Here is a 22,947-nt window from a genome sequence, read left to right as displayed (position 1 = left end):
CGCCCTCACCAGACCGGTTTAGAGAGTGAAATGCACTCCAGGTACTCCTGCACTACCTGCCTGGTCCTCCTCTTCTGTCTGGTGGTCACCCATTCTCTCTCTGCCTGCACACTCTTAAGCTGCGGGGGTGACCACCTCCTGAAACATGTTATCCACGTAGCTCTCCGCCTCACGGATGCACCGCAGTGACGCCAGCTGCTGCTCAAGCTCCGAAACCTGGAGCTTGAGCTCCTCCAGCTGACGACTCTTCCTGCACATGTGGTTGTCCAGGACATGTAAAGCATCCTGGATAAGCATGCAGGTGCAGCAGGCGGTTAAGAAGGCAAATGGTATGTTGCCCTTCGTAGCGAGAGGGTTTGAGTACAGGAACAAGGATGTCTTGCTGCAGTTGTACAGGGCCTTGGTGAGACCACATCTTGAGTATTGTGTGCAGTTTTGGTCGCCTTATCTGAGGAAGGATGTTCTTGCCATGGAAGGAGTTCAGCGAAGATTCACCAGGCTGATACCTGGGATGGCAGGAATGACGTATGAGGAGAGATTGGGTCGATTGGACTTCTACTCGCTGGAGTTTAGAAGAATGACAGGGGATCTCATTGAAACTTATAAAATTCTGACAGGACTAGACAGACTAGATGCAGGAAGGATGTTCCCGATGGTCGGGGAGTCCAGAACCAGGGGTCACAGTTTAAGGATAAGGGGTAAGCCATTTAGGACAGAAATGAGGAGGAATTTCTTCACCCAGAGAGTGGTGAACCTGTGGAATTCTCTCCCACAGAAGGCAGTAGAGGCCAATTCATTAAATATATTCCAGAAGGAGTTGGATATATTTCTTAAAGCTAAAGGGATCAAGGGGTATGGGGAGAAAGCAGGGACCGGGTACTGAATTTGGATGATCAGCCATGATCGCATTGAATGGCGGAGCAGGCTCGAGGGGCCGAATGGCCTTCTCCTGCTCCTACCTTCTATGATTTCCCACATGGCACAAGATGTGCATTCCACAGGACTGAGGTGCCCTACCATGCCTCTATCTATTTAATAGACTATTAACTAACTAACAGCAGAAATAAACTTAAGACTTAAAAGAAAATCACCAGCTACTCACCAATCAGCTCCTTCCCTTGTGCTGACGTCACTTTAGGTTTTTTTTATTCTGATGTCACTCTTTCAAATTCTGCCTGTGTTGAGATGCTCCCAGCTCCGCTCTCGTTCAGCTCCTGCTCAGGTCCGCTCCTTCTGGGCATTTATAAAATACTTTACGTTCCCTTTATATAACTCGCTAATCTATTCTCATACACTCTCTTTGCCTGTCTTATTTCCTTTTTCAGTTCTCCCCTGTACTTTTGTATTCGGCTTGGTTCTCCACTGAATTATGAACCCGACATTTATCATAAGCCTTCTTTCTCTGTTTCATTTTAACCTCTATATCTTTAGTCATTCAGGGAGCTCTAGCTTTGGATGTTCTTCCTTTCCTCCTCGGAATGTGTCTAGCCTGTACCCGAACTATCTCCTCTTTGAAGGTGTCCCATTGCTCATTTACTGTTTTACCTGCCAATCTTTGTTTCCAATCCACAAGGGAAGGAGCTGATTGGTGAGTAGCTGGTGATTTTCTTTTAAGTCTTAAGTTTATTTCTGCTAAGTTAGTTAATAGTCTATTAAATAGAGGCATGGCAGGGCACCTCAGTCCTGTGGAATGCACATCTTGTGCCATGTGGGAAATCCAGGACGCTTTACATGTCCTGGTAATTACAGAGGAGTTTCCCTGCTGTCTGCCACAGGGAAAGTCATCACAAGAATCCTCCTCAATCGCCTTTTCCCAGTGGCCGAAGAGCTCCCCCAGAGTCGCAATGCGGATTCCGCCCACTAAGGGGCACAATGGACATGATCTTCACCGCACGTCAATTACAAGAAAAATGCAGGGAACAGCACCAACCGCTGTACATGGCCTTCTTTGATCTCACAAAGGCCTTCGACACTGTCAACCGTGAGGGATTATGAAGTGTCCTCTTCAAATTCGGCTGCCCTCAAAAGTTTGTCACTATCCTCCGCCTGCTTCACGACGACATGCAAGCCGTGATCCTGACCAACGGTTCCACCACAGACCCAATTCACATATGAACCGGGGTCAAGCAAGGCTGTGTCATCGCACCAACGCTCTTCTCGATCTTCCTTGCTGCAATGCTCCACCTCACCCTCAGTAAGCTCCCCACTGGAGTGGAGCTAATTTACAGAACAAACGGGAAACTGTTCAACCTCCGTCGCCTCCAGTCCAGATCCAAGGTCGTCCCATCCTCTGTCGTCGAATTACAGTATGCAGACGACGCTTGCGTCTGCGCTCACTCGGAGGTCGAACTCCAAACCATCGTTAACACCTTCACCGAAGCGTACGAGAGCATTTATTTCTGAAGGCTAAAGGGATCAAGGGATATGGGGAGAAAGCAGGGACAGGGTACTGAATTTGGATGATCAGCCATGATCTCATTGAATGGCAGAGCAGGCTCGAGGGGCCGAATGGCCTACTCCTGCTCCTATCTTCTATGTTTCTATGAGAGCATAGGCCTTACACTAAACATCCGTAAGACAAAGGTCCTCTACCAACCTGCCCCCGCCACACAGTACTGCCCCCCGATTAACAAAATCCACGACAAGGCCTGGGACAACATGGACCACTTTCCATACCTCGGGAGCCTACTGTCAACAAGGGCAGACGTCGACGACGAAGTCCAACACTGCCTTCAGTGTGCCAGTGCAGCCTTCGGTCGCCTGAGGAAGAGAGTGTTTGAAGACCAGGACCTCAAACCCGGCACTAAGCTCATGGTCTACAGAGCAGCAGTGATACCTGTATGCCTCAGAGACATGGACCATGTACAGCAGGCACCTCAAAGCACTGGAGAGGCACTCCGCAAGATCCTGCAAATCCATTGGCAGGATAGGTGCACCATCGTCAGTGTTCTTGCTCAGGCGAACATCCCCAGCATCGAAGCTTTGACCATGCTCAATCAGCTCCGATGGACAGGTCACATTGTCCACATGCCCAATACAATACTCCCAAAACAAGCGCTTTACTCGGAGTTCCGGCACGGCAAGAGAGCTCCAGGTGGGCAGAGGAAACGCTTCAAGGACACCCTCAAAGCCTCCTTGAAAAAGTGTAACATCCCCACCGACACCTGGGAATCCCTGACCCAAGACCACACAAAGTGGAGGTGAAGCATCCGGGAAGGCGCCGAACACCTCGAGTCTCTTCGCCGGGAGCAAGCGGAAGCCAAGCGCAAACAGCAGAAGGAGCGCACATCAACCCAAGCACCCCACCCACCGTCTGCCCCACCTGTGACAGAGACTGTAGGTCCCGCATTGGACTCATCAGTCACCTGAGAACTCATTCTTAATGTGGAAGCAAGTCATCCGAGGGACTGCCTAAGAAGACTGTTTTACCTGCCAATCTTTGTTTCCAATCCACCTGGGCCAGATCCCTTTACAATTCACTGAAGTTAGCCCTCCTCCAGTTAAGTATTTCCACATTTGATCATTCCATGTCCTTTTCCATAACTATTCTAAACCTGATGCTCACTGTTTCCCAAATGCTCCCCCACTGAAACATGTTCCACTTGCCTCACTATTCCCCACAACAAGATCCAGCACTGTCTCCTTCCTCATTGGATTGGAAACATGCTGATCAAGAAAGTTCTCTTGTACACATTTCAGGGATTCCTCCCCCTCTTTGCCCTTTACATTGTTACTATCCCAGTCTATATTAGGATAATTGAAGTCCCCCATTATTGGTACTGTGTAGTTGTTTCTGTAATTTGCCTGCAAATTTGTTCCTCCATCACCTTGTGGTGGCCTACAGTTTACATCCAATTTCAATGTCAATTTTATTGGTCACATAACTAAATACAAGAAGTGTAATCTTGTCAGTGAAATGCTTTTTTCTTGACGAGCCGAGAGCACCAAGAACACTTAGCTGCCTGGTACGCACGGAGCTCGCAAGGACGGCAGCCATCTTCATCGGCGCCATCACAAAAAAACACATACCGACATATACACACATATCCAGCAGCATAAGCTCTGCTATTGTTCCTTAATTCTAACCAAATAGACTGTCTTTGAACCCTGAACAATATCTTTGTTCAATACTGCCACCCTCCTCCTTTTGTTCCTACCGTAACTTTCCTGAATAACGTGCACTCAGGACTATTAAGTGCCCAATCCACCCCTCCTTTGAGCCAGGTCGCTGTGCACCTGGTATCTCCTATTTAAAGCTGCAGTCCCGCTCGGTGCCGCGGGGGGCGGTGTGACTGCAGTCCCGCTCGGTGCCGCGGGGGGCGGTGTGACTGCAGTCCCGCTCTGGGCCGCGGGGGGCGGTGTGCCTGCAGTCCCGCTCTGGGCCGCGGGGGGCGGTGTGACTGCAGTCCCGCTCCAGGCCGCGGGGGGCGGTGTGACTGCAGTCCCGCTCGGTGCCGCGGGGGGCGGTGTGACTGCAGTCCCGCTCTGGGCCGCGGGGGGCGGTGTGCCTGCAGTCCCGCTCTGGGCCGCGGGGGGCGGTGTGACTGCAGTCCCGCTCCAGGCCGCGGGAGGCGGTGTGACTGCAGTCCCGCTTGGTGCCGCGGGGGGCGGTGTGACTGCAGTCCCGCTCCAGGCCGCGGGAGGCGGTTTTGAAGAAGGGTCAAACCCGAAACGTCAACTCAAATTTCTCTCCACGGATGTTGCCTGACTTGCTGAGTTTTTCCAGCATTTTCTGTTGTTATTTCGGATTTCCAACATCTGCAGTATTTTGCTATCGTGACTGCAGTCCCGCTTGGTGCCGCGGGGGGCGGTGTGACTGCAGTCCCGCTCCAGGCCGCGGGAGGCGGTGTGACTGCAGTCCCGCTCGGTGCCGCGGGGGCGCTGTGACTGCAGCCCCGCTCGGTGCCGCGGGAGGCGGTGTGACTGCGGTGCCGCGAGGGGCGGTGTGACTGCAGTCCCGCTCCGGGCCGCGGGGGGCGGTGGGACTGCAGTCCCGATCGGTGCCGCGGGGGGCGGTGTGACTGCAGTCCCCCTCGGTGCCGCGGGGGGCGGTGTGCCTGCAGTCCCCCTCGGTGCCGCGGGGGGCGGTGTGCCTGCAGTCCCGCTCCGGGCCGCGGGGGGGCGGTGTCCGGGGGGGGGGGTCCAGAGCCCGGGCGCGAGTCTCAGTCGGAGCCGGGGCCTGGCGGGAGAGGATGGTGCGGGCTGGGCGGCTGCGGGCCGGGTTGAAGCAGAAGCTTAACCGATGGCGGAAGGGGCACAGCAGCGAATCCAACCCGGAGAGCCGCCGCTTCCGGGAAGCCGCGCGGAGCCGCTTCTTCAGCAAAGCGGCGGGTGAGTGGCGCGGGGAGCGCGGCCTGAGGCGGCAGGAAAGACCAAGGCTTAAGGCCCGGGCGGGAGGCTCACGTGCGGCACAGATCGGACTGAGCCTGACAGCGGGGCACGGGTTTTCCCAGGGCAGGTACAGCACGGGTTAGATACAGAGTAAAGCTCCCTCTACACTGTCCCATCAAACACTCCCAGGGCAGGTACAGCACGGGTTAGATACAGAGTAAAGCTCCCTCTACACTGTCCCATCAAACACTCCCAGGGCAGGTACAGCACGGGTTAGATACAGAGTAAAGCTCCCTCTACACTGTCCCATCAAACACTCCCAGGGCAGGTACAGCACGGGTTAGATACAGAGTAAAGTCCCTCTACACTGTCCCATCAAACACTCCCAGGGCAGGTACAGCACGGGTTAGATACAGAGTAAAGTCCCTCTACACTGACCCATCAAACACTCCCAGGGCAGGTACAGCACGGGTTAGATACAGAGTAAATCTCCCTCTACACTGTCCCATCAAACACTCCCAGGGCAGGTACAGCACGGGTTAGATGCAGAGTAAAGCTCCCTCTACACTGTCCCATCACAGACTCCCTGCGCAGGTACAGCACGGGTTAGATACAGAGTAAAGCTCCCTCTACACTGTCCCATCAAACACTCCCAGGGCAGGTACAGCACAGGGTTAGATACAGAGTAAAGCTCCCTCTACACTGTCCCATCAAACTGTCCCATCAAACACTCCCAGGGCAGGTACAGCACGGGTTAGATACAGAGTAAAGCTCCCTCTACACTGTCCCATCAAACACTCCCAGGGCAGGTACAGCACGGGGTTAGATACAGAGTAAAGCTCCCTCTACACTGTCCCATCAAACACTCCCAGGGCAGGTACAGCACGGGTTAGATACAGAGTAAAGCTCCCTCTACACTGTCCCATCAAACACTCCCAGGGCAGGTACAGCAAGGGTTAGATACAGAGTAAAGCTCCCTCTACACTGTCCTATCAAACACTCCCAGGGCAGGTACAGCACGGGTTAGATACAGAGTAAAGCTCCCTCTACACAGTCCCATCAAACACTCCCAGGGCAGGTACAGCACGGGGTTAGATACAGAGTAAAGCTCCCTCTACACTGTCCCATCAAACACTCCCAGGGCAGGTACAGCCCGGGTTAGATACAGAGTAAAGCTCTCTACACTGTCCCATCAAACACTCCCAGGGCAGGTACAGCACGGGTTAGATACAGAGTAAAGCTCCCTCTACACTGTCCCATCAAACACTCCCAGGGCAGGTACAGCACGGGGTTAGATACAGAGTAAAGCTCTCTCTACACTGTCCCATCAAACACTCCCAGGGCAGGTACAGCACGGGTTAGATACAGAGTAAAGCTCCCTCTACACTGTCCCATCAAACACTCCCAGGGCAGGTACAGCACGGGTTAGATACAGAGTAAAGCTCCCACTACACTGGCCCATCAAACACTCCCAGGGCAGGTACAGCACGGGTTAGATACAGAGTAAAGCTCCCTCTACACTGGCCCATCAAACACTCCCAGGGCAGGTACAGCACGGGTTAGATAGAGAGTGAATCTTCCTCTACACTGTCCCATCAAACACTCCCGGGGCAGGTACAGCACGGGTTAGATACAGAGTAAAGCTCCCTCTTCACTGGCCCATCAAACACTCCCAGGGCAGGTACAGCACGGGTTAGATACAGAGTAAAGCTCCCTCTACACTGTCCCATCAAACACTCCCAGGGCAGGTACAGCACGGGTTAGATACAGAGTAAAGCTCCCTCGACACTGTCCCATCAAACACTCCCAGGGCAGGTACAGCACGGGTTTGCTGAGCCTCGCTCTGTGCTGGGCTGTGTCTCTAACACTGAATCTGGTGAAGTTTGAAGTTGTGGCCTCAGTGACTGGGCCCGGGCTGCAGACGGAGGCTCCGTACTGGTGCTTGCTGAGGTGCAGAGGCAGTGCGGTAGCGGGAGGTTCGGTTCCTGTTACCTGTCGGTCGTTGGTGATGGGCCGAGTTACCAGACACAGCCTTGACAAAGGGATCACCCGAAACGTTGACAGCTCCACGGATTTGCCTGACCTGCTGAGTTTTTCCAGCATTTTCGGTTGCTATTTCGGATTTCCAGCATCTGCAGTATTTTGCTATCGTACCAGACACAGTGTCTTTGTGGTGGTGCAGCTGCTGCTGGAGAGAATGAGCGCGGTGTGGGTGCTGGGCGGACCATTGCCCTCGGGCTGTTTACATAGAAACATAGAAGATAGGAGCAGGAGTAGGCCATTCGGATCCTCGAGCCTGTTCCACCATTTAATGAGATCATGGCTGATCATCCAAATTCAATACCCGGTCCCTGCTTTCTCCCCATATCCCTTGATCCCTTTAGCCTTAAGAAATATATTTAACTCCTTCTTGAATATATTTAATGAATTGGCCTCAACTGCTTTCTGTGGTAGAGAATTCCACAGGTTTACCACTCTCTGGGTGAAGAAATTCCTCCTAATCTCAGTCCTAAATGGCTTACCCCTTATCTTTAGACTGTGACCCCTGGTTCTGGCTCTCGCGCCATCGGGAACATCCTTCCTGCATCTAGTCTGTCTAGTCTTGTTAGAATTTTATAAGTTTCAATGAGATCCCCTCTCATTCTTCTAAACTCCAGCGAATATAAGCCCAATCGACCCAATCTCTCCTCATACGTCATTCCTGCCATCCCAGGTATCAGTCTGGTGAATCTTCGCTGCACTCGCTCCATGGCAAGAACATCCTTCCTCAGATAAGGCGACCAAAACTGCACACAATACTCAAGGTGTGGTCTCACCAAGGAGCTGCACAACTGGAGCAAGACATCCTTGTTCCTGTACTCAAACCCTCTCGCTACGAAGGCCAACATACCATTTGCCTTTTTAACTGCCTGCTGCACCTGCATGCTTACCTTCAGCGACTAGTGCACAAGGACACCCAGGTCTCGTTGCACTTCCCCTTCTCCCAATCTATTGCCATTCAGATAATAATTTGCCGTCCTGTTTTTGCCACCAAAGTGGATAACCTCGCATTTATCCACATTATACTGCATCTGCCATGCATCTGCCCAATCACCCAACCTGTCCAAATCATCCTGGAGTTTCTCTGCATGCTCGTCAGCACACACGCCCACCCAGCTTTGTGTCGTCTGCAAACTTGGAGATATTACATCTAGTTCCCTCGTCTAGATCATTTAATATATATTGTGAATAGCTGGGGTCCTAGCACCGATCCCTGCGGTACCCCACTAGTCACTGCCTGCCACTCGGAGAAAGACCCATTTATTCCAACTCTCTGCTTCCTGTCTGCCAACCAGTTCTCTATCCAAGTCAGTACCTTGCCCCCAATCCCGTGTGCTTTAACTGTTTGGCTCGGTGTGAAGGTGACCGAGCGGAGCTGTTGCTCAGTTGATTTGCTGTTAACCTCTGACCCCTGTCTGCTCCCCCAGGAAAGAGCGATCTGACGGTGGATGTGCTGAAACTACACAACGAGCTCCAGTCCAACAGCTTCGCATTCAGCCCAAGGGAGACTCCGATAGAGGAGCCCAATGCCGAGTGTGAGGAAAGTGCCCTCACCGAGAAAACCTCCGGCACCTTCCTCAGCGGCCTGTCTGATTGCAGCAACCTGACATTTAGCCGAGTCCAACGCTTCTGGGAATCCAACTCCGCGGCTCACAAAGAGGTGAGCGTTCGGTACAATGTCGCGGGACCAAGAACCCTGAGCGTTCCATGTTCGGTACAATGTCGCGGGACCAAGAACCCTGAGCGTTCCATGTTCGGTACAATGTCGCGGGACCAAGAACCCTGAGCGTTCCATGTTCGGTGCAATGTCCCGGGACCAGGAACCCCAGGGGTTCTGTGGGTGCCTGTCTTCATCTGTGACCCTGGGCAGCGAGTGTTGGGTTATTCGCTTCTGGGACACAACAGCAGGGCCTCAGTGAGAGAGCCCTCAGTGAGAGAGTGGAGACACTGGGATGTGATCAATGGCAGGGACTGCGCTCACTGTGACCCCGTACGCTGACCGCACTCACTGTGACCCCGTACGCTGACCGCACTCACTGTGACCCCGTACGCTGACCGCACTCACTGTGACCCCGTACGCTGACCGCACTCACTGTGACCCCGTACGCTGACCGCACTCACTGTGACCCCGTACGCTGACCGCACTCACGGTGACCCCGTACGCTGACCGCGCTCGCTCACGGTGACCCCGTACGCTGACCGCGCTCGCTCACGGTGACCCCGTACGCTGACCGCGCTCGCTCACGGTGAGCCCGTACGCTGACCGCGCTCGCTCACGGTGACCCCGTACGCTGACCGCGCTCGCTCACGGTGACCCCGTACGCTGACCGCGCTCGCTCACGGTGACCCCGTACGCTGACCGCGCTCGCTCACGGTGACCCCGTACGCTGACCGCGCTCGCTCACGGTGACCCCGTACGCTGACCGCGCTCGCTCACGGTGACCCCGTACGCTGACCGCGCTCGCTCACGGTGACCCCGTACGCTGACCGCGCTCGCTCACGGTGACCCCGTACGCTGACCGCGCTCGCTCACGGTGACCCCGTACGCTGACCGCGCTCGCTCACGGTGACCCCGTACGCTGACCGCGCTCGCTCACGGTGACCCCGTACGCTGACCGCGCTCGCTCACGGTGACCCCGTACGCTGACCGCGCTCGCTCACGGTGACCCCGTACGCTGACCGCGCTCGCTCACGGTGACCCCGTACGCTGACCGCGCTCGCTCACGGTGACCCCGTACGCTGACCGCGCTCGCTCACGGTGACCCCGTACGCTGACCGCGCTCGCTCACGGTGACCCCCGTACGCTGACCGCGCTCGCTCACGGTGACCCCGTACGCTGACCGCGCTCGCTCACGGTGACCCCGTACGCTGACCGCGCTCGCTCACTGTCTGTTTGTTTCACAGATCTGTGCTGTTTTGGCCGCTGTCACTGAGGTGATTCGCTCTCAAGGTGGGAATGAGACAGAGACGGAATATTTTGCTGCTTTGGTGAGTTAAGGGCTGATCTGATTGAAGTTTTCAAGATATTACGGAGAACAGATAGGGTAGATAGAGGGAAACTATTTCCGCTGGTTGGAGAGTCTAGGACTAGGGGGCAAAGTCCAAAAATTAGAGCCAGACCTTTCAGGAGTGAAGTTAGCAAACACTTGTACACACAAAGGGTGGTAGAAGTTTTGAACTCACTTCCGCAAACGGCAATTAATGCTCAATCAATTGTTAATTTTAAATCTGATATTGATAGATTTTTGCTAACCAAAGGTATTAAGGGATATGGGGCAAAAGTGCATAGGTCGCAGATTAGGCATGATCACAGGCTCGAGGGGCTAACTGGCCTGTTCCTGCTCCTGTGTTCCTGCTCTAGTAAGCTCCCCCCCCGCCAATCAACTTGCCCATCATACCCCCCCCTCCCCACTCCCCATCTGCCTGTCACCGTCATCCCCACGAGGGGCCGGGGAGGCGGGGGTCGCTGCTTTAAGAAATGATTTCCACACGGACTCAGCACATTTCAGATTCTGTTTTTTTCGTGAATCTCTAACCTGCTGTTTCCCAGTGGAGAGTGGATTACATAGGATTTATGGCACAGGAACAGGCCATTCGGTGTTTATGCTCCACTTGAGCCTCCTCACGTCTTTTCTCCTCTAAATCTATCAGCATAACCCTCTATTCCCTTCTCCCTCATATGCTTGTCTAGCTTCCCCTTAAATGCATCCGTACTATTCACTTCAACCACTCCCTGTGGTAGCAAATTCCACATTCTCATCACTCTGTGTAAAGAAGTTTCTTCTGAATTCCCTATTGGATTTCTTGGTGACTATCTTATATTGATGGCCTCTAGTTATGCTCTTCTCCACAAGTAGAAACATTCTCTCTGTATCCACTCTATCAAAACCTGTCATAATTGTGAAAACATCTATCAGGTCACAAAGAATGTTCACTCGGTTAATCCCGGGGATGAGGGGATGGACATATGAGGAGAGGTTGAGTAGATTGGGACTCTACTCATTGGAGTTCAGAAGAATGAGAGGCGATCTTATTGAAACATATAAGATTGTGAAGGGGTTGGATCGGGTGGATGCGGGGAGGATGTTCCAGATGATGGGTGAAACTAGAACTAGGGGGCATAGTCTTAGAATAAGGGGCTGCTCTTTCAAAACTGAGATGAGGAGGAACTACTTCACTCAGAGGGTGGTAGGTCCATGGAATATGCTGCCCCAAAAAGCTGTAGAAGCTACATCATTACATAAATTTAAAACAGAAATAGACCGTTTCCTAGAAGTAAAGGGAATTAAGGGTTACGGGGAGCGGGCAGGAATTTGGACATGAGTCTAGGTTCGGATCGGTCATGGCCCTGTGGGTAGCGGAGCGGGCCCAGGGGCTGTGTAGCCTGATCCTGCTCCTATTTCGTGTGTCTAATTCTGTTAGATTCAGGAGATGGTTCTGTGATAGTGGATTGGCGGTTAGGATCAGATCAGCCATGATCTTATTGAATGGCGGAGCAGGCTCGAGGGGCCGATTGGCCTACTCCTGCTCCTATTTCTTATGTTCTTATGTCACCCCTCAGCCTTTTTTCAAGAGAAAAGAGACCCAGCCTGTTCATCCTTTCCTGATATGTATACCCTCGCATTTCTGGCATCCTTGTAAATCTTCTCTGCACCCTCTCCAGTGCCTCGATATCCTTTTTATAATATGGCGACCAGAACTGTACGCAGTACTCCAAGTGTTGGCTTTTTTTTTTTTCCATTCGTTCATTGAATGTGGGCATCGCTGGCAAGGCCAGCATTTATTGCCCATCCCTAATTGCCCTCGAGAAGGTGGTGGTGAGCCGCCTTGAACCACTGCTGTCCGTGTGGTGAAGTTACTCCCACAGCGCTGTTCGGGAGGGAGTTCCAGGATTTTGACCCAGCAACGATGAAGGAACGGCCGATATATTTCCAAGTCAGGATGGTGTGTGACTTGGAGGGGAACTTGGAGGTGGTGGTGTTCCCATGCGACTGCTGCCCTTGTCGCTCTAGGTGGAAGAGGTCGCGGGTTTGGGAGGTGCTGCCGAAGAAGCCTTGGCGAGTTGCTGCAGTGCTACTTGTAGATGGTACACACTGCAGCCACGGTACGCCGGTGGTGGAGGGGGTGAATGTTTACGGTGGTGGTCTAACCAAGGTACGATACCAGTTTAGCATAACTTCCCAACTTTTCAATTCTATACCTCTAAAAAATAAACCCTAGTGCTTGGTTTGCTTTTTTATGGCCTTATTAACCTGTGTCGCAACTTTGTGATTTGTGTGTTTGTGCTCCGAGATCCCTTTGTTCCTCTATCGCACCCTCCAAGTAATAAGTGACCTCCCTATTCTTCCTACCAAAATGTAATACCTCATATTTATCTGTGTTGAGCTGGGGTGGGTGCTGTCTCTCGGTGGTGGGGGGGTGGGTGTTGGGGTAGGGGCTGCTGTTTTTAAGGACCGAGCATTGTGTCCGGGAACAGGGTATTCTGTCGACGAGCTGTGCCTTCAGTCCAGTAGAAATCGTTGACCATCCACAGGTGCAAATGCAGTAACATCATTTCAGCCTGGGCACTAACTTTAGTGAAAACACTTTACACACAATGTGTACAGACACGGGTATATTTACTTAACAGAAAAAGGTTAATGTTCACGTGTTTGCCGTGCGAATGAGTATTGAGATCACAGGCCCAGCAACAGAGTCTGTTACTCGTTGTTATTTATTTACTAATCAGAAATGCGATTAGCCACCTTGGATTTCCAGATCCACATGTGGTTGCTGTATTGGACTGCCCTTGTCCCTCCGGAATGTGCCGGGTGAAGCGAGACTGGTGCCTGTTCTAGATAGAGGTGCTAAGCAATGTTGTGAAGGGTTTAAGGTATATGGAGCAGGCAGACCCGATAAGTTACACTCCAGAATCTTCAAGCAAATGGTGCGGAGGTGTGGTTAATGCTTGTCGGAGCTTACCACGCAGGGCCGGTGAGGGTGTGGGCAGGAGGCAATGATGTGACGGGTGTGTGAACTCGAGTCTGACTAACTCGTGCTTGTTCCTGCCAGATGACCACGATGGAAGCAGTGGAGTCCGAGGAGTCCGTCGCGGCCATTGCCTACCTACTGAATTTGGTAATGAAACGGTAAGTCCAAACATTGCTGCGGTCTGGGGCATCGGTGTGTGAGCTGCAAGACGCCGTAAGGGTAACCCAGGTAAGAAAGAGAATGAGGATCTACAGAAACTGATCCTATCCAACAGGTACAATGTACTTGCTATCTTTGAGGATAAGGATAAAGACTGTCGGAAGGCCAGCCAGAATGCGGAACATGGCACTTTGGAGCAGGAAGCTGTCCAAAGGGCGGGGAGGATGAGGAGAGGAAGCATAATGTGGTAGTTGTAGGGGATTCTATAATTAGGGGGACAGGCAGTATCCTTTGTAAGCAAGATCGCGCGTCCCACATGGTATGTTGCCTACCTGGTGCCAGGGTAAGGGACATCTTGAACCGGCTTGAAAGGTTACTGGAGGGGGAAGATCCAGTTGTTGTGGTCCATATTGGGACCAACAACATAGAGAAGAGTGGGCAAGAGGTCCTGTTTGTGGAGTACCAGGGACTAGGAGCTAAATTAAAGAACAGGACCTCGAGGGTTATAACCTCTGGATTATTACCTGAGCCACAAGCAAATTGGAGTAGGGATAAGCCAATTAGGGAAGTGAATATGTGGCTAAAGGAGTGGTGTGGGAAAGAAGGGTTCCATTTCATGGGGCACTGGCACCAGTATTGGGACAGGAAGGATCTGTACCGTTGGGACAGGCTCCACCTGAACCAGTCTGAGACCAGGGTCCTAGCGGAAAGGATAAATAGGGCGGTCACAAGGACTTTAAACTAGTAAATGGGGGGGTGGGGGCACAGGTGGAAATTGTAGAACAAATAGTAATTCAAAAACAAACGAAAGGGAAGAGAGTAGAGTAATAGTCAGAAATTGTCCTTTAGGCACTACATGTAAAGGGAAAACTAAAAGATGTAAAGTGATTAAACCAGGAGAGAGAAACAAGTGAGAAAAACATGAGAGCCGAAGGACAGGCTCAGGTGTGTGGCCTAAATCAGCGTTCTTTATACAACTGCACAGAGTATAAGGAATAAATTGAATGAACTGTAGGCACAAATTCACATTGGAGGGTATGACGTGGTAGCCATTACTGAGACATGGCTGCAAGACAGTCAGGACTGGGAACTAAATATACCAGGTTGCATCTGTTTTTACTATGGAGAAGGACGATGTAGACATAGAAATAGGGCGGGGGGACTGTGATATGCTCGAACATATTAACATCGAGAGGGAGGAGGTATTGGCGGTTTTAGCTGGCCTAAAAATGGATAAATCCCCAGGCCCGGATGAAATGTATCCCAGGCTGCTGTGTGAGGCAAAGGAGGAGATTGCGGGGGCTCTAACACATATATTCAGGACCTCTCTGGCCACAGGGGATGTGCCAGAGGACTGGAGAACCGCTAATGTAGTACCATTATTCAAGAAGGGTAGTAGGGAAAAACCGGGGAACTACAGGCCAGTGAGCCTAACATCAGTGGTAGGAAAATTATTGGAAAAAATCCTGAGGGACAAAATTAGTCTCCACTTGGAGAGGCAAGGATTAATCAGGGATAGTCAACATGGCTTTGTCAAGGGAAGATCATGTCTGACTAATTTGATTGAATTTTTTGAGGGGGTGACTAGGTGTGTGGATGAGGGTAACGCAGTGGATGTGGTATACATGGATTTCAGTAAGGCCTTCGATAAAGTCCCGCACAGGAGACTGGTCAAGAAGGTAAGAGCCCATGGAATCCAGGGTGCCTTGGCACATTGGATACAAAACTGGCTTAGTGGCAGAGGGTGATGGTCGAAGGTTGTTTTTGTGACTGGAAGCCTGTGGCCAGTGGGGTACCACAGGGATCGGTGCTGGGTCCCTTGCTGTTTGTGGTCTACATTAATGACTTGGATATGAATGTAAAGGGTATGATCAGTAAGTTCGCGGATGATACAAAAATTGGTAGGGTGGTAAATAGCGAGGAGGGTAGCCTCAGTCTGCAGGACGATATAGATGGGTTGGTCAGATGGGCGGAACAGTGGCAAATGGAATTTAACCCGGAAAAGTGCGAGGTGATGCACTTTGGGGGGACTAACAAGGCAAAGGAATACACAATGAATGGAAAGACCCTAGGCAAGACGGAGGGTCAGAGGGATCTGGGTGTGCAAGTACACAGATCCCTGAAGGCGGCGGAACAGGTGGATAAGGTGGTAAAAAAGGCATATGGGATACTTGCCTTCATTAGCCGAGGCATTGAATATAAGAGCAAGGAGGTTATGATGGAGCTGTATAAAACACTGGTTAGGCCACAGCTGGAATACTGTGTGCAGTTCTGGTCGCCACACTACAGGAAGGATGTGATCGCGTTAGAGAGGGTGCAGAGGAGGTTCACCAGGATGTTACCAGGGCTGGAGCGCTTCAGCTATGAAGAGAGACTGGGCAGATTGGGTTTGTTTTCCTTGGAGCAGAGGAGGCTGAGGGGGGACATGATTGAGGTGTACAAAATTATGAGGGGCATAGATAGGATGGATGCTGAGGAGCTTTTTCCCTTAGTAGAGGGGTCAATAACTAGGGGGCATAGATTCAAGGTAAAGGGCGGGAGGTTTAGAGGGGATTTGAGAAAGAACTTTTTCACCCAGAGGGTGGTTGGAGTCTGGAACTCACTGCCTGAAAGGGTTGTGGAGGCAGAAACCCTCACAACATTCAAGAAGCATTTGGATGTGCACTTGAAATGCCATAGCATACAAGGCTACGGACCAAATGCTGGAATATGGGATTAGATTAGACCGGGCTTGATGGCCGGCGCGGACACGATGGGCCGAAGGGCCTCTATCCGTGCTGTATTACTCTATGACTCTATAAGGTCTACAGGACTGATGGGGAAAATGGCAGAGGGGGAGGAGTAGCCTTAGTGATTAAGGATGAAATCACTTCAATGATAAGAGAGGATATAACGAGAGGTAAGCAGGCAGTGGAGACTTTATGGGGAGAATTAAGAACTAGGGAAGGGTTTAAGACTGTAGTGGGAGTTGTGTATAGGCCCCCTGATAGCAGCTCTGAAGTGCTAGATTGTAGCACAGAGAGTAGGAATAAACGGGACTTTTTCGGGTTAGCAGGCTGTAACTAGCGGGGTACCGCAAGGATCATTGCTTGGGCCTCAAGATATTTACAATCTATATTAATGACTTCGATGAAGGAACTGAGTGTAACGTATCCAAGTTTGCTGATGACACAAAGATAGGTGGGGAAGGAAGTTGTGAGGAGGACGTAAAGAGGCTGCAGAGAGATATAGACAGGTTGACTGGGTGGGCAAGAACATGGCAAATGAAGTGTGAAATTATCCACTTTGGTAGGAAAAACAAAAAAGCAGAATATTTTTTGAATGGTGAGAGACTGGGAAATGTTTGCATTCAGAGGGACCTGGGTGTCCTTGTACATAAATCACAAAGTTAACATGAAGGTACAGCAAGCAATTGAGAAATCAAATGGTATGTTAGCTTTTGTGATAAAGGGATTAGAGTATAAGAGTAAAGAATTCTTACTACAATTATACAGGGCATTGGTGAGGCCACACTTGGAGTACTGTGTACAGTTCTGGTCTCCTTACCTAAGGAAAGACAAGCTTGCCTTAGAAGGAGTGCAATGAAGGTTCACTAGACTGGCTCCTGGGGTGAGGGGATTGCCCTATGAGGATAGATTGAGTAGACAAGGCCTATATTCCCTAGAGTTTAGAAGAATAAGAGGTGATCTAATTGAAACATATAAAATTCTTAAGGGGCTTGACAGGGTTAATGCTGAGAAAATATTTCCCCTGGCTGGGGAATCTAGAACACGGGGTCGCAGTCTCGGAATAAGGGGTCGGCCATTTAGGACTGAGATGAGGAGAAATTTCTTCACTGAAAGGGTTGTGAATCTTTGGAATTCTCTACTACAGAGAGCTGTGGATGCTCAGTCATTGAGTATATTCAAGACAGAGGGAACTAAGGGATATGGGGCTAGTGCGGGGAAGGTGGATTTGAGGTAGAAGATCAGCCATGATCTTGTTGAATGGCGGGGCAGGCTTGAGGGGTCAAAAGGTCGACTCCTGCACCTATTTCTTCTGTTCATCCTCCCTGCATCTACCCTGTCAAGCCCTATGTTCCTGTGTGTGAGACGGCGTCATTGTACCACTTGAGTCTAGGTGAGTAATTGTTCAGCTTGTTGATCGCAGGGTTCCTGGTCCTGTCCTGAAAAAGAAGTTCTCGGACACAGCAAAGGTTTTCATGAATCTCTTGGCTGTTCAGACGAGCACGGGATCCACGGCAGCGCTGCGATGGGTGAGTGTGATCTGTGAGTCCTTTAATTGTGATAGTTGTGTAGTGTCGCTGCATGGTGTTTGGTGCTGCCGTGCGGCGTAAAGAATGCTGAGTGTTCCTTTCTGACGTGGCCTGATTTCTTTATCCGACAGATTCTCTCCTGCCTCTCCACGTTGCTGCGCAGACAGGATTTGGCCGTGTGGAGCTTCCCCTCAACACTACAAGTTTACCATGGCCTCCTCAGTTTCACCGTACACGTCAAACCGAAGGTGAGTTGGCCGATCAGGATCTGAGGCGATAGTGTGATCCGGCTGGGGTGTTTATGGTGCATCTGGACTAGGAGTCAATGTTCCCAATAAGCTGCACGGCCACGCAGTGGTCTGGAGGTCCCGTGCAGGCCGCTCACCGGCTTTACAATGGTAATAACCGCATATGCGCAAAGCATTGAATGGGCATGCAGCCAAAATAAAGTTACAGTGAGCATTGCTAGGAGTCACACTGTAACTGGACTGCAGGCTAGAGGCAGAGAGCACTAGAGATGGACAGATGTCAGTGGGTCCACAGGATGGGGGTTAAGGTCATCGAGCTGGCATTGGGGAAAGCAGGAACACAATGGGGAACCTGCTGGTTGGTGTTGGCGATACTGGTGCCACATAGTCTGTGGGGGTGGAATGGAGCGGATACTATGTGTGGGGGCCCGCAGGGCGGTGTAATGTCTGGGGCATTGCTGACTGTTCTCTCCAACAACCCCCTCCCCCAGGTCCGTAAGGAAGCACAGCGCGGAATCTGCTCCGTACTCAAGGGAAGTGAATTCATGTTCGGAGACTCGGCTCCGCCCCATCACCCAGCCGCCCAATCAACAGCCAGATTCTGCATCAAGGAGATCGAGGATTCCGGAGGTATGTAAGGGGGGGGAGGGGTCTGTGGGGAGGGGGTTTCTGGGGGGGGAGGGGCGGGGTCTCTGGGGGGGAGGGGGTTTCTGGGGGGGGAGGGGCGGGGTCTCTGGGGGGCGGGGTCTCTGGGGGGGCGGGGTCTGGGGGCAGGGCCTCGGGGGGGCGGGGTCTCGGGGCGGGGTTTTGGGGGGCAGGGCCTGGGGGGGGTTCTGTGGGGAGGGATCTCTGCGGAGGGGAGGGGTCTCGGAGGGGGGGCGAGCTGGGTGGGTTATGGGATGCCCAGTAAGATTCCCATTTTGTCAATGGCTGTGTTTGTTCCCTGCAGGCAGTGATGAGGGTGCCACCACCCTGCACATGTTGTGTTTGCTGAAGGATGTCCTCCCGTGTTTCCCCATCAGTTGTGTGAAGTCGTGCTGCGAGACTCTACTCAGGGTCATGACCCTCAGTCATGTGGTAAGATGCAAAGTTAGACTCGCAAACCCAAAACTCAGGCTTGCCCTGATCGGGCAGCATGACGAACAATGATCACAGAACAGTACAGCACAGAAGGAGGCCATTCAGCCCATCGAGTCTGCGCTGGCTCTTTCGAAGACCAATCCAGTTAGTCCCACTTCCCCATATCCAATTTCCTTTTTAAGGCTATGATTGAATCTGTATCCAGCACCCTACCAGGCAGTGCATTCCAAATCCTAACCACTCGTTGTGTAAAAAAGTTTTTCTTCATGGCGCCTCGGATTCTTCTGCCAATCACCTTTAATCTGTGCCCTCTGGTTATCGACCCTTCAGCCATTGGAAACAGTTCCTCTTTATTTACTCTGTCTAAATCCTTCATGATTTTAAACACTTCTATCAAATCTCCTCTTCGCCTTCCCCGCTCTAAGGGGAAAATTCCCACCCCATGTAACTGTAATCCCTCATCCCTGAGACCATTCTAGTAAATCTCTTCTGTACCCTCTCAAGTTTTCGTTCTTCCTAAAGTGTGATGCCCAGAATTTAGACACCGTACTCCAGCTGGGGCCGAACTAGTGTTTTATATAGATTTAGCATAACTTCCAGGCTTTTGTACTCCATGCCTCTATTTACAAAGCCCAGGATCCAATATGCTTTATTAACTACTTTGTTAACCTGTTCTGCCACCTTCAAAGATTTGGGCACAATTCACTTTCCTCTTGCATCCCCTTTGAAATGATACCGTTCAGCAGGTATTGTCTCGCCTCGTCGTTCCTACCAAAATGGATCACCTCACAATATGATGGTATTTCTGTGTCCCGCTGCCCCTCGGAGCAAACGCCCCGTGTCACGCTCTCTCTGTTACAGATGGTCACTGCTTGCGCGATGCAGGCCTTTCACGGACTCTTCGTCGCCAAACCTAACTCAGCGATCCTGACGGCAGAGCTCAACGCGCAGATTATAACCGTGAGTGCAGCCCCCGCAGGGGTTGGGTGGGTAGCAGGGACCGTGCGGGCTGGTAAGAGTGACCCTGGGAGGGGTCGGGCGGGGCACGAGTGACCCTGGGAGGGGTCGGGCGGGGCACGAGTGACCCTGGGAGGGGTCGGGCGGGGCACGAGTGACCCTGGGAGGGGTCGGGCGGGGCACGAGTGACCCTGGGAGGGGTCGGGCGGGGCACGAGTGACCCTGGGAGGGGTCGGGCGGGGCACGAGTGACCCTGGGAGGGGTCGGGCGGGGCACGAGTGACCCTGGGAGGGGTCGGGCGGGGCACGAGTGACCCTGGGAGGGGTCTGGCGCGGCCCGAGTGACCCTGGGAGGGGTCGGGCGGGGCCCGAGTGACCCTGGGAGGGGTCGGCGGGGCCCGAGTGACCCTGGGAGGGGTCGGCGGGGCCCGAGTGACCCTGGGAGGGGTCGGCGGGGCACGAGTGACCCTGGGAGGGGTCGGCGGAGTATGAGTGAGCCTGCGTGGGTAGAGGGGGGTGTTTGGGAGTGATGCTGGAGCTTGTGACCATGAGTAGTATTTGGCTCAGTGCTGTGTTTCCCCCTCAGGCTCTGTACGATTACCTGCCGACTGTCAGTGACCTGCAGCCCATCCTGGCCTGGTTGACTGTCATGGAGAAAGCTCACGTTAACCTGTCCAGGTACCAAACCCGGCTCACAGAGTCAGAGCACCTGGGGAAGGGGGGAGAGGATAGCGTGTAGTGCTGGGGGCGGGTGCTTCTGTGGTGGGGGGGTCTTTGCGAGCAGGGAGTTTTTTGGGGTTGGGGGTAGGTTATTTTGTGGACTTTGGAGAGCGGGGTTAATGTGGGGTCTGTGGGAGCGGGGGTTTATTGTGGGGTCTCTGGGAGCGGGGGTTTATTGTGGGGTCTCTGGCAGCGGGGGTTTATTGTGGGGTCTCTGGGAGCGGGGGTTTATTGTGGGGTCTCTGGGAGCAGAGGTTTATTGTGGGGTCTCGGAGCGGGGGTTAATGTGGGAGCGGGGGTTTATTGTGGGGTCTCTGGGAGCGGGGGTTTATTGTGGGGTCTCTGGGAGCGGGGGTTTATTGTGGGGTCTCTGGGAGCGGCGGTTTATTGTGGGGTCTCTGGGAGCGGGGGTTTATTGTGGGGTCTCTGGGAGCGGGGGTTTATTGTGGGGTCTCTGGGAGCGGGGGTTTATTGTGGGGTCTCTGGGAGCGGGGGTTTATTGTGGGGTCTCGGAGCGGGGGTTAATGTGGGAGCGGGGGTTTATTGTGGGGTCTCTGGGAGCGGGGGTTAATGTGGGGTCTCTGGGAGCGGGGGTTTATTGTGGGGTCTCTGGGAGCGGGGGTTTATTGTGCGGTCTCTGGGAGCGGGGGTTTATTGTGGGGTCTCTGGGAGCGGGGGTTTATTGTGGGGTCTCTGGGAGCGGGGGTTTATTGTGGGGTCTCTGGGAGCGGGGGTTTATTGTGGGGTCTCGGAGCGGGGGTTTATTGTGGGGTCTCTGGGCGCGGGGGTTTATTGTGGGGTCTCTGGGAGCGGGGGTTTATTGTGGGGTCTCTGGGAGCGGGGGTTTATTGTGGGGTCTCTGGGAGCAGGGGTTTATTGTGGGGTCTCTGGGAGCGGGGGTTTATTGTGGGGTCTCTGGGAGCGGGGTTTATTGTGGGAGCGGGGGTTTTATCGCTGATATGTGCTCTTTGATCGAGCATGCCCTTTGACCCCCGAGCGTACCCACTCTGACCTCCTGTTGTTAGGTTGCAGGGTTTGCTGTGTTTGGCTCATCTCCCTCGTCTCTTCTCCACGGCTGTCAGTTGCCTCCTTTCTCCACACACACAGCTGATTGCTGCCGCAGCAGACACAATGAAGGTGGGTTGGAGTCTTCACCTTTGCTGTGGGGTTGTCCCAGACACTAAAATATTGATATGGGAATAATGTGACGCGTGGGGAAGGAGTCGGTACCTGGTGCAGTTTTTGAGAGATGTTTTTGAATCAGGTGCTGAGAAAGGGGAGCAGAGCGAGTGTGTGAGTGGGTTTAATGCACGCAACCCATCGTGGCCTGAATCGGTGGGTTGGTGTTTGCGGGGTGATGAATGGATCAGCTCCTGCCTGTGGGGTCCCCGACACCCCTGGTGTAGGGGCTCCCCAATCAGTGACCCGTTCACCCAGTGAGTGTCTGAGCCGCAAAGACCACATTCAGGAGCCGTCTGTGCTGAGACATTGTCCCATCAAACACTCCCAGGGCAGGTACAGCACGGGTTAGATACAGAGTAAAGCTCCCTCTACACTGCCCCATCAAACACTCCCAGGGCAGGTACAGCACGGGTTAGATACAGAGTAAAGCTCCCTCTACACTGTCCCATCAAACACTCCCAGGGCAGGTACAGCACGGGTTAGATACAGAGTAAAGCTCCCTCTACACTGACCCATCAAACACCCCCAGGGAGTGGTGGGGACAGAGATGCACTTCCTCACAGCTTGTAGAAAATATCAGGGCATAAGGGAGAATTTCTACCCAAAATTCACAAAAATATGCCCGGAATTCAGAAATTTGAATGACGACCAAAAACCTCCCATACCTACTAGGGGAAGAGAGAAATTGTGTAACCTTAGCGGCACACTATGTTACAGCTTGCCATAAACAGAGGGACAACCACTAAATATAAGAAAAGAGTATATACAAATTATATGAATGTATATTTATACACTCGGGGATATATCTGTTTATACACTGTATGGATAGATCTGTATTTTTGTGTACAACCATGAATGTTTTTCGATGCTTTGGCAACATAAGATGTACCTTGTCATGCCAATAAAGCGATTTGAATTGAATTGAATTACAGAGTAAAGCTCCCTCTACACTGTCCCATCAAACACTCCCAGGGCAGGTACAGCACGGGTTAGATACAGAGTAAAG

General features: G+C 52.4%; 1 protein-coding gene across 1 annotated transcript in view; it reads left to right on the top strand.

Moving 5' to 3' along the window:
- The first annotated feature begins 5,148 nt into the window (after positions 1–5,148).
- Positions 5,149–22,947, top strand: part of rrp12 (ribosomal RNA processing 12 homolog) — a 97,227-nt gene continuing 79,428 nt past the window's right edge. The window contains exons 1-11 of the mRNA XM_085996105.1: positions 5,149–5,331; positions 8,799–9,031; positions 10,276–10,359; positions 13,423–13,499; positions 17,650–17,755; positions 17,887–18,003; positions 18,495–18,633; positions 18,953–19,080; positions 19,945–20,043; positions 20,626–20,717; positions 21,785–21,952. Of these exons, the coding sequence (XP_085852231.1) occupies positions 5,193–5,331; positions 8,799–9,031; positions 10,276–10,359; positions 13,423–13,499; positions 17,650–17,755; positions 17,887–18,003; positions 18,495–18,633; positions 18,953–19,080; positions 19,945–20,043; positions 20,626–20,717; positions 21,785–21,952 (1,382 nt within the window). The 5' untranslated portion in view covers positions 5,149–5,192. The remainder of the gene's footprint in view (positions 5,332–8,798; positions 9,032–10,275; positions 10,360–13,422; positions 13,500–17,649; positions 17,756–17,886; positions 18,004–18,494; positions 18,634–18,952; positions 19,081–19,944; positions 20,044–20,625; positions 20,718–21,784; positions 21,953–22,947) is intronic.

Source organism: Somniosus microcephalus, chromosome 8 (genome assembly GCF_052327205.1).
Source record: "Somniosus microcephalus isolate GS21.2 chromosome 8, FLI_Smic_1.0, whole genome shotgun sequence".
NCBI classification, from domain to species: domain Eukaryota; kingdom Metazoa; phylum Chordata; class Chondrichthyes; order Squaliformes; family Somniosidae; genus Somniosus; species Somniosus microcephalus.
This window is presented reverse-complemented; position numbering and strand designations above follow the sequence as displayed.